The sequence below is a fragment of the Gavia stellata genome, chromosome 1 (assembly GCF_030936135.1).
Source record: "Gavia stellata isolate bGavSte3 chromosome 1, bGavSte3.hap2, whole genome shotgun sequence".
NCBI lineage: Eukaryota > Metazoa > Chordata > Aves > Gaviiformes > Gaviidae > Gavia > Gavia stellata.
In genome coordinates, this window is record NC_082594.1 from 125,332,156 (window position 1) to 125,345,125 (window position 12,970).

Genomic DNA, 12,970 nt, shown 5'->3' on the forward strand with positions numbered 1-12,970 from the left:
AACACCATGGCCCAGGAGAAGCTGGAAATCGTTTTCTGAAGACGGAGAATACAATTTTTAAAAAACATGTGCATTTCTTAATTACTGCTTTTGTTAATGACAATTCAAGTGAGAAAATGACTGGTAATAACAGAATTACAGAAAGGTTATAACATGTGTACAAAAATATTAACAACATTTACACTAAATAACAGATTAGTGACATTTAACACTGACAGCCAAATTCAGGCACGGTGTAAACCGATGGACCTGCCTGACGGCTGAATTTGGCTCCGTACCTGTGTCAAAAACGTGCTTTTTACACAATACTAACAGTTTTGTGCTTTCACATGTGCCTTGGAATTTTTCCTCCTAAATACACACTGTTTGGGGCTAGCACTGACCTTGCGCCACCGCAATGCATTCATACTCACATGTGCCCTTTCCACGTTCAGCCACAACTTTGCTCCACTTGTTTTGAAGCAGGAATATGAAATAAAAGAGACACAGATAAAATACTTCAAGCCACCTGAGGCAAGCGTATACCTTAAGGAGTGCCGAGTAGTACCAGCAACTGTGCTTGTACTGTTAATGATAGCAATAACGACCTCACTGCAGGGCATTTCCTGGCAAATCCTGGGATTTTTAATTTATTTTTTTTAACCAGTGCCCACAGGTGCCAATTTATCTAACACACTAGAAGCAAAAGCACAGGAGTGCGGACCTCACTATTATTAGTCGTTTCATTCCTGTGTTACATAAAGAGCCCTTTTACTGGTGCTTAAGTGTTCTTGCTTTAACAGCCTGTTCTTAATCAGCAAACCATGTACTGAATTTTAAGCATGCAGTTCTATCTTACATGGGAATGTAATGGGGTTCAGGCTAGTTCATAAAGTCAGGCTGCTTTGTCCAGAGATGGACATAAGCTTGTGCTGAGATGTATTTCTGAGTTGGGAACACAGACAAATAGGATGTCTAAATACAGTACTGGGCTGCGGCTCTGCCTCAAAAAAAGTTTGCTTCTGTCCCTCCAAGTAAGTCGCACGCAGCCATAACTTAACAAGTGTACACCTAGTTTTTGCCCAGATGGAAACATCCTGCCCCTGACTTCCAAACAATCTGCAGCAAAACCTCATACAAACCACTTTCTGGGGAAAGGTGGAGGCACAGGGGGGAGCAGACACAGAGTAAACAAATGCAAACCCTTGGTCCTTAAGTCCATTTGCTACTGACACCCACCCCCAAGAATTTATCCTACTCACTTACATCTCCCTCTCTCTGAAATAAGCAGTTAGGCAGGGCTGTAACCCCCACAAAGCAAAGAAGGGGCCAGCCCGGGAAGGCACAGAAAGGTTCCTCAAGCTGGGCATTCTCCTATGATCCACTTCATCCCTCTTTTTGTAACAAACCTTTCCACCTTTGCAGCTTGTTTCATTGCCAGCAGCTTCACTGTTGCAGAGGTCCCCTTCTTTGGCAAGCAGGGCTGATCAATCTTCTCACAAAGGCCTAACAAGGTAATGTCTGTGCAGTGCTTAAGAACATGCAAAGTGCAATATAAGTGCCAAATGTTCTTATTTTAGAGATTAATGAATTAATACTCCAAGAAATATATGCACTGAGGTAACTATTGCTTAAATACTACATTCCCTCATGATTAAAAAATAAAAAACAAACTCTTAGAACTTTTCTCTCTGGAAAAGATGAATCCTGAATATATCGCTAAAGTGGTAATACCTTATTTATATTCTGTCAAGCTTCCTACAGACATAGAGCGCCCTTTTACTAAAAGTAAAACCAGGGAAGTGAATTGAAGTTCTCAGAGAAACTAAGAACTCTGCACTGATGATTTCCTCAAATACCATCTCTGTGACATGTCCAGCACAGGTCTGCTCCCACCCATTATGTCTAGAGAAGCCGGTGTGTCATAACGCACAAGCAATGCACAATCCAGTTTCAGATCTAGCATTCTGGTGGCTGAACAGCCAGAAATATCCACTAGCAAGGGTAAGAAGGACCACAATCTGCATGAGCTCTCTGAAAAGTTCAGGTTTTGTCCCTTAGGGAAGTCCACGCTCCATCATTTGGGAGTCCGTGACAGTAAGGCTGTATGTAGTATCCAATGCACGAGCTCCTATTAGAGCGCTCCAGCTGTCACCTCCAGCTGGTGGTCAGAAAAGGATCAATGCAATAATGAATAATGCAAAAGGATCAATGCAATAATGTACATACTTTTCCTTTTTCATTCCTGTATCGGCTTCAGCCAATAATGGACCCAAGATCTGACAGACTAATGATCTGGTCGATGAAACCAAACCCCGCATTCCTATGCACTGTGTGACAGATTTAAGACATAGCACAAAAGAGTCAATAGCACCCTAAACAGTAAACAAATACTGCTGATGTAAGTACCAGAATTAGCTGGTTTTCAAGTGTTGAAAATACATTGAAAACATCCCAAAAAGGTATGCTGGTTCTGTTGAAACACTTAACAGCTGTAGTAGGTCCCGCTTAGTGGTTTCATTCTGTTTTCTTACTCCAGTGCTCCTGTCAAATATTCCCTTCATCGATGCTCTGCAACTGAAGTCTTTGGCTAGCATGGGGCCTGATACCACGCCGTGTGTTCATACTGCTTCCTGGCAGAGTCCGCACAGGGAACAGAGCTCCTGGTATAGCATCTTCCCCAAACAAGCTGATTTTCACATCAGCTTCAATAGCTCTTGCTAAACTGGATGCGTAACTGTCCAGAGATTTATGGACCTCAGCTTTTACATGAAGAACAGAATTCTTTGCAGCTTCTGGGGAAAAAAAAAAAAGCAACGTATCAGAAAATTCACAGCTGATCAGCATGGCTGCGCAAATGCTTGAAGACTAATATTGATCCTTCTGTAAAGGTATGATCATGCCCTCTGAAAAATAACTACCCTACAGAGCACATTTACCAATGACACCCAGGGTTCCTAAACCATTCTATGTCTCAAGCTTCAGAGTGACCTCAACAGGTCAAGCGGAGAACGACGGCCTCCAATTCAAGTGAAAAAAATAAGATCTGATGAAGCAAAGTGCTTATACACATGTTTAACTTTGAATTAAGCGCATGTTGAAGGATTTTCTGAATCTGAACCTGTGCACACAGGATTTTATTGGTCTGAATTTGTACTCAACTGAAGTCAACAGCCTGGTTTCTGCTTACTACCTAGAGTCCAGGATTAGGAACAATGGGGATGTCTGGCATCAGGCAAGAATTCATGCAGAAGACAGGAACAGAGCCCTCATTTTGTACTTCCTCTGCTGTAAGCACGACTTACAGCCTTACAGGGATTCTCAGTGCATTTGGACTAAGATCCCACACTTCACTAACATGAACAGTGCAGTTTAAGAGCTATTTTATACTATGTTTTAAGCCCAAACACCAGATGTTGTGTTTATGGATTAACAGCCCCCAAATTCCAAGGGCTTCTTCCAAGCAGTGATTAAAATCAGCAGCCTGCTGTCCTTAGGCTTAAATTTGGTCCAGCCACACTGTGGATCCAGTTCCACTTCCAGCGGGGAAGCTGTAGAGCTCCTCACGCCAGGAGAGGTTGAAGACGGCAGCTGCAGACAGTAGTATACTTCTTCCTAACCTTCTATTACCTTGGATACGCCTGCTCTTCAGTGTTGATGCAGTTGATTTTGTAGCATCTATATACCTCTCTACCTACCAACATAGTGGGCAACACAGGCATTCGTCCTAAATGCAATTCTTCAGTGAGGCTGCTGAAATAATTTAAAGTCTCAGAGATCCTGAAAACCCTGACACATACCAAGGAGAACTGCTAACCCTGTGAGAACTTTTGCACTAAGACCTCCCTCTTTCAACTGAACTGCACAAAAAAATTAGATGCCTGCCCCGACGTAATCACTCAGGAAGACAGTGGGAAACATATGGTAATGTATTTGTCCAAGGAAATAATCAGCTCTTGCTAGGAAGAAGGCAAAAGTGAATTTTGCCAAGATGTCTGAAGAGAAAATTCCCCAGAAACAGTCTTCTCGTTATTTCAGAATCAGAAAAATCAGTCAGATTTTATTCTTACTTGATTCTTAAAGGCATTCTGCTCATTTTTGTACTGTCCACAATCATTTATCATTTAGTAAATTCCATTGTTATTATCAAGTCTTCTAGTCCATATTATCATAACTATCAGCTTAAATTAAACTAACTTTGCCACATTTTACAGATGATCACAGCAACACTGTGCTAGCACAGAATCAACAAGTCAGTCGACAGAAAAAAGTGCATGGGGTTCATCTATTTTCACCCATATCTGCTGAGAAACATACTCAGTAAAGTGAAGTAAAAGTTAAGTAAAAAAAGTGAAACAGAATGAAATCATATTCAGACCACTGAAGTCTGTAAATGGAAGAATTTCAAGTCTGTGAATGTCAAAGTTGAGAGGAGGCAAATGAGAAACAGTGGGATACTGGAATCAAAGTACGAGGGCAGGAAAATATATTCCTTGAGAAACACAAAACAGACTGCAAAAGCCACCAGATGAGCAGAATTGTGCAGAGGATACTGCTGTGCAACAGAAATGATGTGTATGCAGGGAATCCCCGCTTCTGACTCCTGTCCTTGTCTGTTGCTACTTGAGAACTGGAAGAAAGACCTCATCTTACTTTCTGTTGTACCTGCATGAGTGGTCAGGTCTGTCAAGGTAACAGTGGTCAGATACGTTGTAAGGCAATTCTTGAAGGTCCTGGGAGGCTTCCTGAGCAGGCAATATAGTTGGTTGTGAGCATTTCCATACTTACCCCTAAACCCACCTTTAATTTGCTCTACTTCATCTTCAAATGTCACTGAACTCCTCCTTCGAGGCGGACAGATGCAGTGTGGGGCATGAGGGCCATCTGAGCTGTAATCTTCGAGAAGCATTGCATCTGTTCCTGAAATAAAGCAAGAGTTCTCAAGCAAAACAGAGTAACACTGGGTGGCAAAAACTTTTCAGTCTACAGCAGTTCCTTCAAAAGATGTCTAAACCCAGCTTTTCTAAGTAAATTTCTGCTCGAATTAAACACTGCACAGAAAAAGAATGAGGTCAGAGTTTTCACTGAAAAGACTTGGACATCTTTTCTCATTAGCCATCTAAAACCTCAAGCAGCTCCAAAATGCTCAGCCGCAGAGCTTATAATGTCAATAGGAGAGCAGACAAAGGTGAAACCTTACCTTCAGTAAATAAAGGGTGAAGTTGAGGGCAACTTCCCCCATTTCCTGATGAAGACAAAAGGCTAGCAATGGCTACCTGAGAGGCAGACAGCGATAGCTACCAAATGTCATGCTTGTAATCAGACCTGGACGGAAATGTGAACTGGAGAATTTTTCTGCTCAGTTTAGTTTGCCTCTAATAGCCTATTTTGACTTTATTGAAGTGTATTTTAATGGGAAAAAATCTCTTGCTGGTTGGGAATTATTTTTGTCCGACGAGTCTTTTTTTCCAGTTCAGGAGTCTTTTTTTTTTTCTTTTATTTCACCTCCCTGAATTTGCTTTGCACCTTTCCAATACAAAACAGAGTTTACAAGCACAAGGAAATTCATCTAGGCATCTCTGCAATGCCTTCACACAAAGAGCAAGACTGCAGCCTAGTCCTCTCTTGCGATGCTGGTCTCTCTGCTGTGTAAGGGAGAGGTGGAGCAAGCATTTTGGGGAGACGCTAGGACAGTGCCGAGTGAGCAGTCCTCAGGGAAGCTGCTGTTGGAAGACACAGTTTGCACACACTCGGCAAGTGACACTTTACTTTCAGTCCATTTACTCCTGTGATGTGACAACAGGCCTAGGACAAAGAAACCTTCGCAGGTTTCATAACTGTGACAGATGGTGGCTTCACATCCCTCTTCACCCACTTGACTAGTTCTGATCCCCAAACTTACTCCTTTTGCAATAAGGAGGGTTCCAGTGCCCCTTTTACAGAAAGCGAGACAAAGGCATGGCTGGGGGTGTACCTCTAGACAACATACTCCTCCATAGGTCTACTCTTTGCTGACAATTCATTGTGATATAGCAAAGTGATAAACTTTTTAAGGTGAAACTTGTGTGTTCTGTCACACACCTCTCTCCAGCACACAAGAAAGAACAAGCTGCTGCCCTAATACACAGTCCCAAATAAGGAACAGCTTTCTGTGCTGTACTGTGGATCAGCCGAGTTTGAGGCTGTCTACTGAGACCAGTAGACTCTTACTGATCTCCAAGGGTACAGAATCCACCTCAGAAACACGATGTGCAATGGAAGGGTGGCACTAGGAAGAAAAAGATACTTTCTTCCACGGAGCAGATTTTTTGTTCCTTTTTTCAAATGCACTAGTTCAGTGCGTTTTTTTCAAATAAGGCTAGTGAAGAGACTAGCCTATTATTCTTACAGGGTAGGTCTTTGTCCTTGGAATAATTGATATTAAGGCAGCGTTTCAAGCAATCAGGACTCTGTTCTCCTACTTCAGTATTTTGCATACAGCTGGCACCACTTGCATTTTTCCCCTCTCCTACTACTTCATCTGTTTTTCACAATGTGAAAAGCCCAGCTTCTGTTTACCAGGGCAAATAAAGTCGCAACTGCATCGCAGGCCACAGGATCACATACTGCAGCAGGCAGCATTGAAGAGAGACTAAGACTTTAGTTCCTGGTCTTTAGTTCCTCACAGTAAAGGCATCCAGTGGAACAGTATTTCGCAAGGGTGATCACTGTGTATGTATTCCCAGGCTATGGGCTGTACCCCTCCATAACAAACAGTGGCACTTCTAACAGCATTAGGTTACGTACTTGGTTTGTTCATTTGTTCAAACTGCTCAGTACCGTTCCTCAAAAGATGATAACGCAACATGCTCTTAACTGAGGCAGGTTTACCAGGATGCTATTCTCCTTTATCCCACACAGCTGCAGAATACTCACAACAGGCATAAAACTACCAGTGTAAAACAACTACCAAAATAAATCCCAGCTCCATAGACTTCATTTACAAAAGTAAGACACAAACCTCTAACACCAAGCAAATGTCAGAAGATCACGCTCTGGTGTCTCTAGAGCAGAAATACTCTTTAAAAATAACTGTAGTGCAGTTAAGGAATGGTAGCTGAATTAACTGCCAGAAAAATCTAGCTACAGTTCTGGATAGAAAATTACCAGTGGAAAGTTTCCCTCTTCCAAACCATCTTCAGTTGAAAGATCTTAAGTAGTGACGCAATCATAAGCTGAAACCGTCCTAAGTGTTTACGTTTACACTGCAGGATGAACAAGACAAAGGTCTCTCACAAACTAGGAAACAGAGAAGCACATTCTCCACAGCACTTTGTTGCTCTGTTCCTTGTGGATACAGGGAAAGTCCCTGAAGAATGATAGAAACTAAAGGAGAAGGGCATAAAAGCAGCAAGTCCTGTTCCCAGGTTGGACTTGATGATCTTACAGGTCTTTTCCAACCGTAGTGATTCTGTGATTCTGTGATACATTATCCAAGGTCGGTCATCATTCCTTAGAGTAATCAGTATTTTACAAGTAAATATATTGAAAGCAAGGAAGGATAAAAGCAACTGCAGCAGTTTTGTTGTAACAGCTGGAACAGATGCTTCACGTCATCCATCCACCAAAAGACATCTGTGTTTAAATACAGACTATCCCAGAGAGTTCTGCCAAGTTACAAGTGCAATCTTCCGCCCAAGAGAAGAGAGCAACACACTTTTAGTTACCTGAATCCTGTGAGCAGCTGAAACCTGTGTCTCCTGTGCTGCTGCTGTTTCCTAATGGCCGCCCACCTGCCATGAGGGCAGTGAGATGAGGAGACAGTCCCAAATCTGTAAGAGAGTTTAATTTCACATTATACAATAAATATTTAAGGGGTCTTCAGTAGTGAAAACCTCTTCCCACTCTACTGCCTTATTTACTATTCTATATATAAAACTTACCCTGCTGATCCAGAGTGCACAGCATCTGGACTTTCAATCTTGGAAATCCAGTCAACAGCTTTCACGTATCCCTGGAGCCTTTCCACATGGCAAGTCTCCTTTCTATGTGCACCATCTCCCTCCCGCTCTTCTTGCAATTGCATGTGTTTTATCAGCCAGTCAGGCTGAACACAGAGCATATGCCTTCAGACAGATGGTGATATTTGCCAGATACCTTCTAGCCAGGGAATAACCTGGTAGCCACCAGCAGCTATGACAGGCCATTAGTGTGGCAGGAAGCTCACAAGCAAGGTTGGGGCACCAAGATCCCCAAAACAGTAAGGGAGGATATTCTAGGATTCCTACGAAGGTGCTGTCTTTGGATCTTGCTTAAAGATTTCGGTTTTTGCTTGGTTGGTTTTTTCCTCCCTATCAGCCACCAACAAATTTGAAGCTGTCAGCTTCTTATCACTTGGAAGGAGAAAGAAATTTCCTGTCTTTTCCCTCCCACTTCAGTTCCCCATGTATTTATCCATAGCATCGCCTGGATACAGATTTGCTAAAGGAAGAAGTGCTGGAGACCTCTTGCAGCTTGTGATGTGGCTGCAGCTGCAGAGCTCTTTCATTTAGATGGAGTCTCTTCCAGCGATTCCAGTTTGCAGAAAAGACAACGGATGCCTTGCTGCTCTATCCTTCCTTCTGCATTTTAGATCTTCCTTCCCAATTAAGTAACTTCAGTTCCTGCCTCTGCATGAAATGTCCCAAGGGACACTGTGAAGGTGTCCTATTTTTGGAAGCTTCTGAACAGGACCAAGGAAATGATCAAAAATCAGAATTTTGTTGCCTTGCTACTTTAAAAAAAAAAACCCAAAGTCTGAGCAACTGAAGCTCTCAGCCTGCAACTTGGGGAGACATCAAATAGTTTTACTCTTTTACATAGTTTTACTTTGTTTATGATCTTCCCTTCACAACCATTAAGCCTAAAAACTGAATTTACAGAAATAGTAACACCAGTGTAACTCAAAGAGTTGTAGCATAAAGCCAGGAATCAAAGAACAAGTGCTGCAAAATGTACTATTGGTAGTGCTCAAATCAGGATAACACAAAATGGTAGCCACATGAAAGGAAATGCTTGAGAGAGAAGAAAATAAATTATTTTTATTAACCTCATCACTATGTCTTCTCTGGAAGAGAAAATTTTACTAGAGTAGGAGAAAGAGGTTAATGTCTACATAAAAAAATTTCTCCTTTCAAGTGTCTATGATAATCCGAACAAAAGACTGCTGAAACCTCCAGGAACATCCCACTTTGTTTACAGAGCCCTGAAACACGCCAAGCACGCACGGACATTAAGCCTTGCTCTTACTGGTATTAAGGAAGAGTGTCTTTTGTGGCCACACATCTTACCTGTGATCCTATTGGAAATGCTGAATAACCTCGATGTCCTATGCCGCTGAACAAAGGACTCGCGATAATACCGATCCCCAAAGCACATTCCTAGTAGCTCCTTGCGTACTGTCTTGTTCCACAGTCCATAAATTAGTGGATGGCAAATGGCACTGGAAAAGGACAACCAGGTAGCTAATGTCTCCAAGGCAGGGGAAATACTATTTTTTCCCCAAAGTGCCTCTGATGTAATGACTACCATGTAAGGTCCCCACGTAATCACAAAAGCACCGATGACAACCAAGATGGTTGTGAAAGCTTTGCACTGGTTGGCTGAGTAGACAACCCCTTGGAAAGCGTTCCTTCGGCTGCCAGAAGAGGACGTGGAGGTGCTGGAGTTCTTCCTCCCGTTCCGCTGGGAGTCCTCCTCCACGATGACGACGCTACCACAGTGGATTTTGCGAGCCTTAATCCTTGCCACGCGGAATATGAATCCATAGCAGATCGTCATGACCACAAAAGGCAGCAATGCGCACCAGATCTGCCAAAAGGCAGTGTAGCCAGCCTCTTTATGCCAAGCCGCCACACACATCCACTTGAACTGGTCAAACTCCAAAGACGACCAGCCGAAAAGGGGAGGGAGGCAGCCAATAAGGGAATGTAGCCACACATATACAAGAGCTACCACTGCTCTGTTGCCTGTTATCTTCATCGGGTAAACCATCGGGTACAGGACAGCATAGTACCTGGTGGACAAGAAAAGAAAGAGTCAACAGGAGCACCAAAGACGTACAATAAAAAAAGAACATATTTTAACGACGTTAATATCTACTTCTCTTTTCTCCAAACCTCGAAGCGGGCTCAGGGACCCTGTTCATAAAAATAATTACATGAAAAAATACGTATCGTTGCAGGCAAGATTGTAAAACTTGGCTGAAGGCACACATGCAGCTATTCAATCTGTTCCTACATGCGAGTGCATGCTTAGGGTATAATCTGTAATTTTAAGTCATTATTTCTTGTTTCTCAAGCAGCATGTTATTATACCATCAGTAGCTTTAAAAAACTCTAGATGCATGTCTGCATTTTGCATTATTGATGACATAATTTCTTCTGTTCTCTATCAAAATTTCACAAGGGGCTGGAGGAAGAATGACACTACAATGGTACGCAGCATCATCCACCGTAGCGCTTCTCAACTCTATGATAAACAGCTAACGAGTCACTCTACGGAATGGCTAGGCAATTCATCACCGTTCATTAGAAAAGAACTGCTTACCGGTCTATAGCTATGAGTCCAAGAGTCAGCATACTGGCTGAGCTGATCAGCATGTAGAGCAGGGCTGAGAAATTGCACCAAACGACTCCGAAGATCCATTCCCGCCTGATGGAGCTGGTGACAACAAAAGGTAGCACCAGTACAGAGAGTAGAAAGTTGGAGAGGGTCAGGCTGAACACAAACTTGTTGCTCAACGTGAGAAGGTAAGACTTCCGATAGAGGGTGACGACAATCACCAGGTTGCCCAAACAGATGAAAATAGCAATGACGATTATAGCAATGGACTCTGTTACTCTGACCGCCCCGTCTTCCTGCGTGGTGAGGTTCCTCAGGCCCTTCACATTGCTGAGGGAGGAATTGCTGCTCATGGTCAGAGTGTGCAGAGCTGGAGCAGCCAAGACATGCTGAGCGGCTAGAAGCAGAACAACGCTCAGAAACATTCAGGCAAGATTTCTTCAAACTCTCTCCAAAGGCTGGAGGCCCTTTTGCCTGCGCTAATTAAAATTTACCTGTAGGATGCAGGAAACCATTTTAGATGGGAAAGCGAAGGGGCAGGAAATTGCCTATGGGTACACCAAAGAGGTCCATGACAGAGCCAAGCCTAGAACAGGGAAGAAACTGTCTAAAAGACAAAAAGAGGTGGAGGGGAAAAACAAGGAAGAAAATTAGCACATTTTACTTAGAAAATTTTCTAAGGATCTTACTTGTTTCTAAGCTATACTTACCAGTTGTGCATCTCAGTCCCTTCATTTGGGCTGTGAAGAAACGAGAATGTCACTATCAGTCTTTGTCTCTCTCACTTTAAAAAAAAATTACTTTTTTTTTAATTCTGCCTGTTTATCCTGATTGTTACCCTGTATTCTGCCTATGCAGCATTTGCTGGTGGTCGGTGGATGCCTGGCTAGTCATACCCTGCTGACTCTTTCTTAACAGTTGCTAAGTAACATTCAAAGACTCAGGGATAATTGCATGTACTCTCCTAACATCACTTCTCCGTGTTCATAATCACCTAAGCTAGAGCGGTGATTCTATTTTACTGCTAATACCAAAAGACTGGGGGAACTGGGTTTCTGTACATGAGGTTCGAAAGACACTTCCTCGCATTAAGCTGTGGGCCACCCTACAGAAATGTAACCTGTATAACGGGCCACCCTACAGAAATGTAACCTGTTTAACCCCCGACTTCTCACTGTTAGCATCCATCCCGCTGAGTCACAACCTTGTTTTGTGAAACCTTGGTGTTCCTCCCAATTTCTTAACAGCCTTTTCCCCGCTGTCTCCAACAGGCACTCCTATCTACTTCATCCAGTCCTTCCCCCATCTGCTGGCCAGCACACTGAAGAAAAAACTCCACCAAAAATGCAAATATGCAAACCAGAAAACTGAAGAGTCCGCCAATTAATACCCAGCTGATATTAGCACTGGGTGGAAATGAGGGACTCGGGGAAAGTTCTCTCAGCTAACTCAGTGCCTGCGCCCACCCATCGCTCCCAAAGGGCCAGGGGTACTCACAGCACACACGCTTCCATCTGCCCGGCTGCTGCGGCCTCAGGCAGCGACGTCGGGCTGCAGAGCCGCCTTTTTTCCATTTTGATCCGTGCTTTCCTAAGAGCATAATTAAAGACATTACCGGGCCGTGCTTTGTAAACCAGTAGCTCCTCTCCAGCGAAGCTGCCTGCCGGCTGTTTGGGAAAGCGCTTCTCCTCAAGTTTCTCCCCGAACATGCCCGCACCGCCTCCGGGAGCCTCCGCAGCGCCTTTGGACTGGTGGTTTTGGGAAGGCGGCCACCCCCGAGGGGCCGCGGCCGCGCCCCGGCGACGCCCGGGGCATCTGCTGCTCCCCGTCCCCTCACGGCCCCGCGGCCCGCCCGAGGAGGGGGGACATCCCACCCCTGCCCGGCTGCGGGCACACACAAAGCCAGCGGCCTCCAGCTGGAGATGCGGTGGGGAGAGAGGGGGTCGCCATTTTGCCCCCGCGCTCCCTCCGGCGGCGAACAAAGGGCGGGGGTAGGGTCCTCCCTCCCGGGCACCCATCGACACCCCCCGCCCTCCCAAGCCTGCCCCGCCGCTCCCGCTGCCCCCCGCCCCGCCCGCTGGTACTGGCGCCGGCACCGCACTCACCGCCCGCCGCCACCGCCGCCAGGGCGGGAGGTTTCGGGTTACAGCGCCCCAGACCCCCCACAGCCGCCGCCGGCCGAGAGGCCCCGAGCCGCGGCCCGACCTCCCCCCCACCCCGCCATGGCCATGCCCCTGCCCCTCCCCGGCGGCCCGCCCCGCCGCGCCCCCTCCCCGGCCTCGCCGCCCGCCATTTTCTCTGCGGCCGCCCCCCGGGCTGGTCCCGCAACGGGGCGGGGAGCGTGGGGCCGCCACGACACCCCGTTCCGGGGAGGGGGGGCTCCCCCGGCCGGGCCGCTCCGCCGCCGCAG

At 45.2% G+C, this 12,970-nt stretch overlaps 1 protein-coding gene across 4 annotated transcripts; it reads right to left on the reverse strand.

Annotated features, from left to right (window-relative positions):
• Positions 1-49: 49 nt before the first annotated feature.
• GPR161 (G protein-coupled receptor 161) lies at positions 50-12,069 on the reverse strand. 4 transcript variants are annotated; one of them, XM_059816513.1, is made up of 8 exons: positions 12,058-12,069; positions 11,271-11,300; positions 11,055-11,167; positions 10,546-10,957; positions 9,288-10,012; positions 7,686-7,790; positions 4,768-4,899; positions 50-2,774 (listed from the first exon to the last, which is right to left on the reverse strand). In XM_059816513.1, the coding sequence occupies exons 4-8, from the start codon at positions 10,911-10,913 to the stop codon at positions 2,527-2,529; spliced, it is 1,578 nt and encodes a 525-aa protein (XP_059672496.1). In that variant the 5' UTR covers positions 10,914-10,957; positions 11,055-11,167; positions 11,271-11,300; positions 12,058-12,069; the 3' UTR covers positions 50-2,526. The 4 variants fall into 4 exon arrangements, with proteins under 4 accessions (XP_059672496.1, XP_059672503.1, XP_059672488.1 ...); XM_059816520.1 differs by lacking the exons at positions 11,271-11,300; positions 12,058-12,069 and having other exon boundaries at positions 4,780-4,899; positions 10,546-10,659; positions 11,055-11,144; XM_059816505.1 differs by lacking the exons at positions 11,055-11,167; positions 11,271-11,300; positions 12,058-12,069 and having other exon boundaries at positions 4,780-4,899; positions 10,546-10,977.
• Positions 12,070-12,970: the final 901 nt, after the last annotated feature.

What these genes read in the sequence shown, in the direction of transcription:
- GPR161 (XM_059816513.1), bottom strand. Translation starts at nt 10,913, where the DNA reads ATGAGCAGCAATTCCTCCCTCAGCAATGTGAAGGGCCTGAGGAACCTC. An exon ending in CATTTCCAATAGGATCACAG is followed by an intron (nt 7,791 to 9,287) that starts GTAAGATGTGTG and finishes ACTCTCTTACAG; the next exon opens with ATTTGGGACTGTCTCCTCAT. An exon ending in AATTAAAGGTGGGTTTAGGG is followed by an intron (nt 2,775 to 4,767) that starts GTAAGTATGGAA and finishes TTTTTTCCCCAG; the next exon opens with AAGCTGCAAAGAATTCTGTT.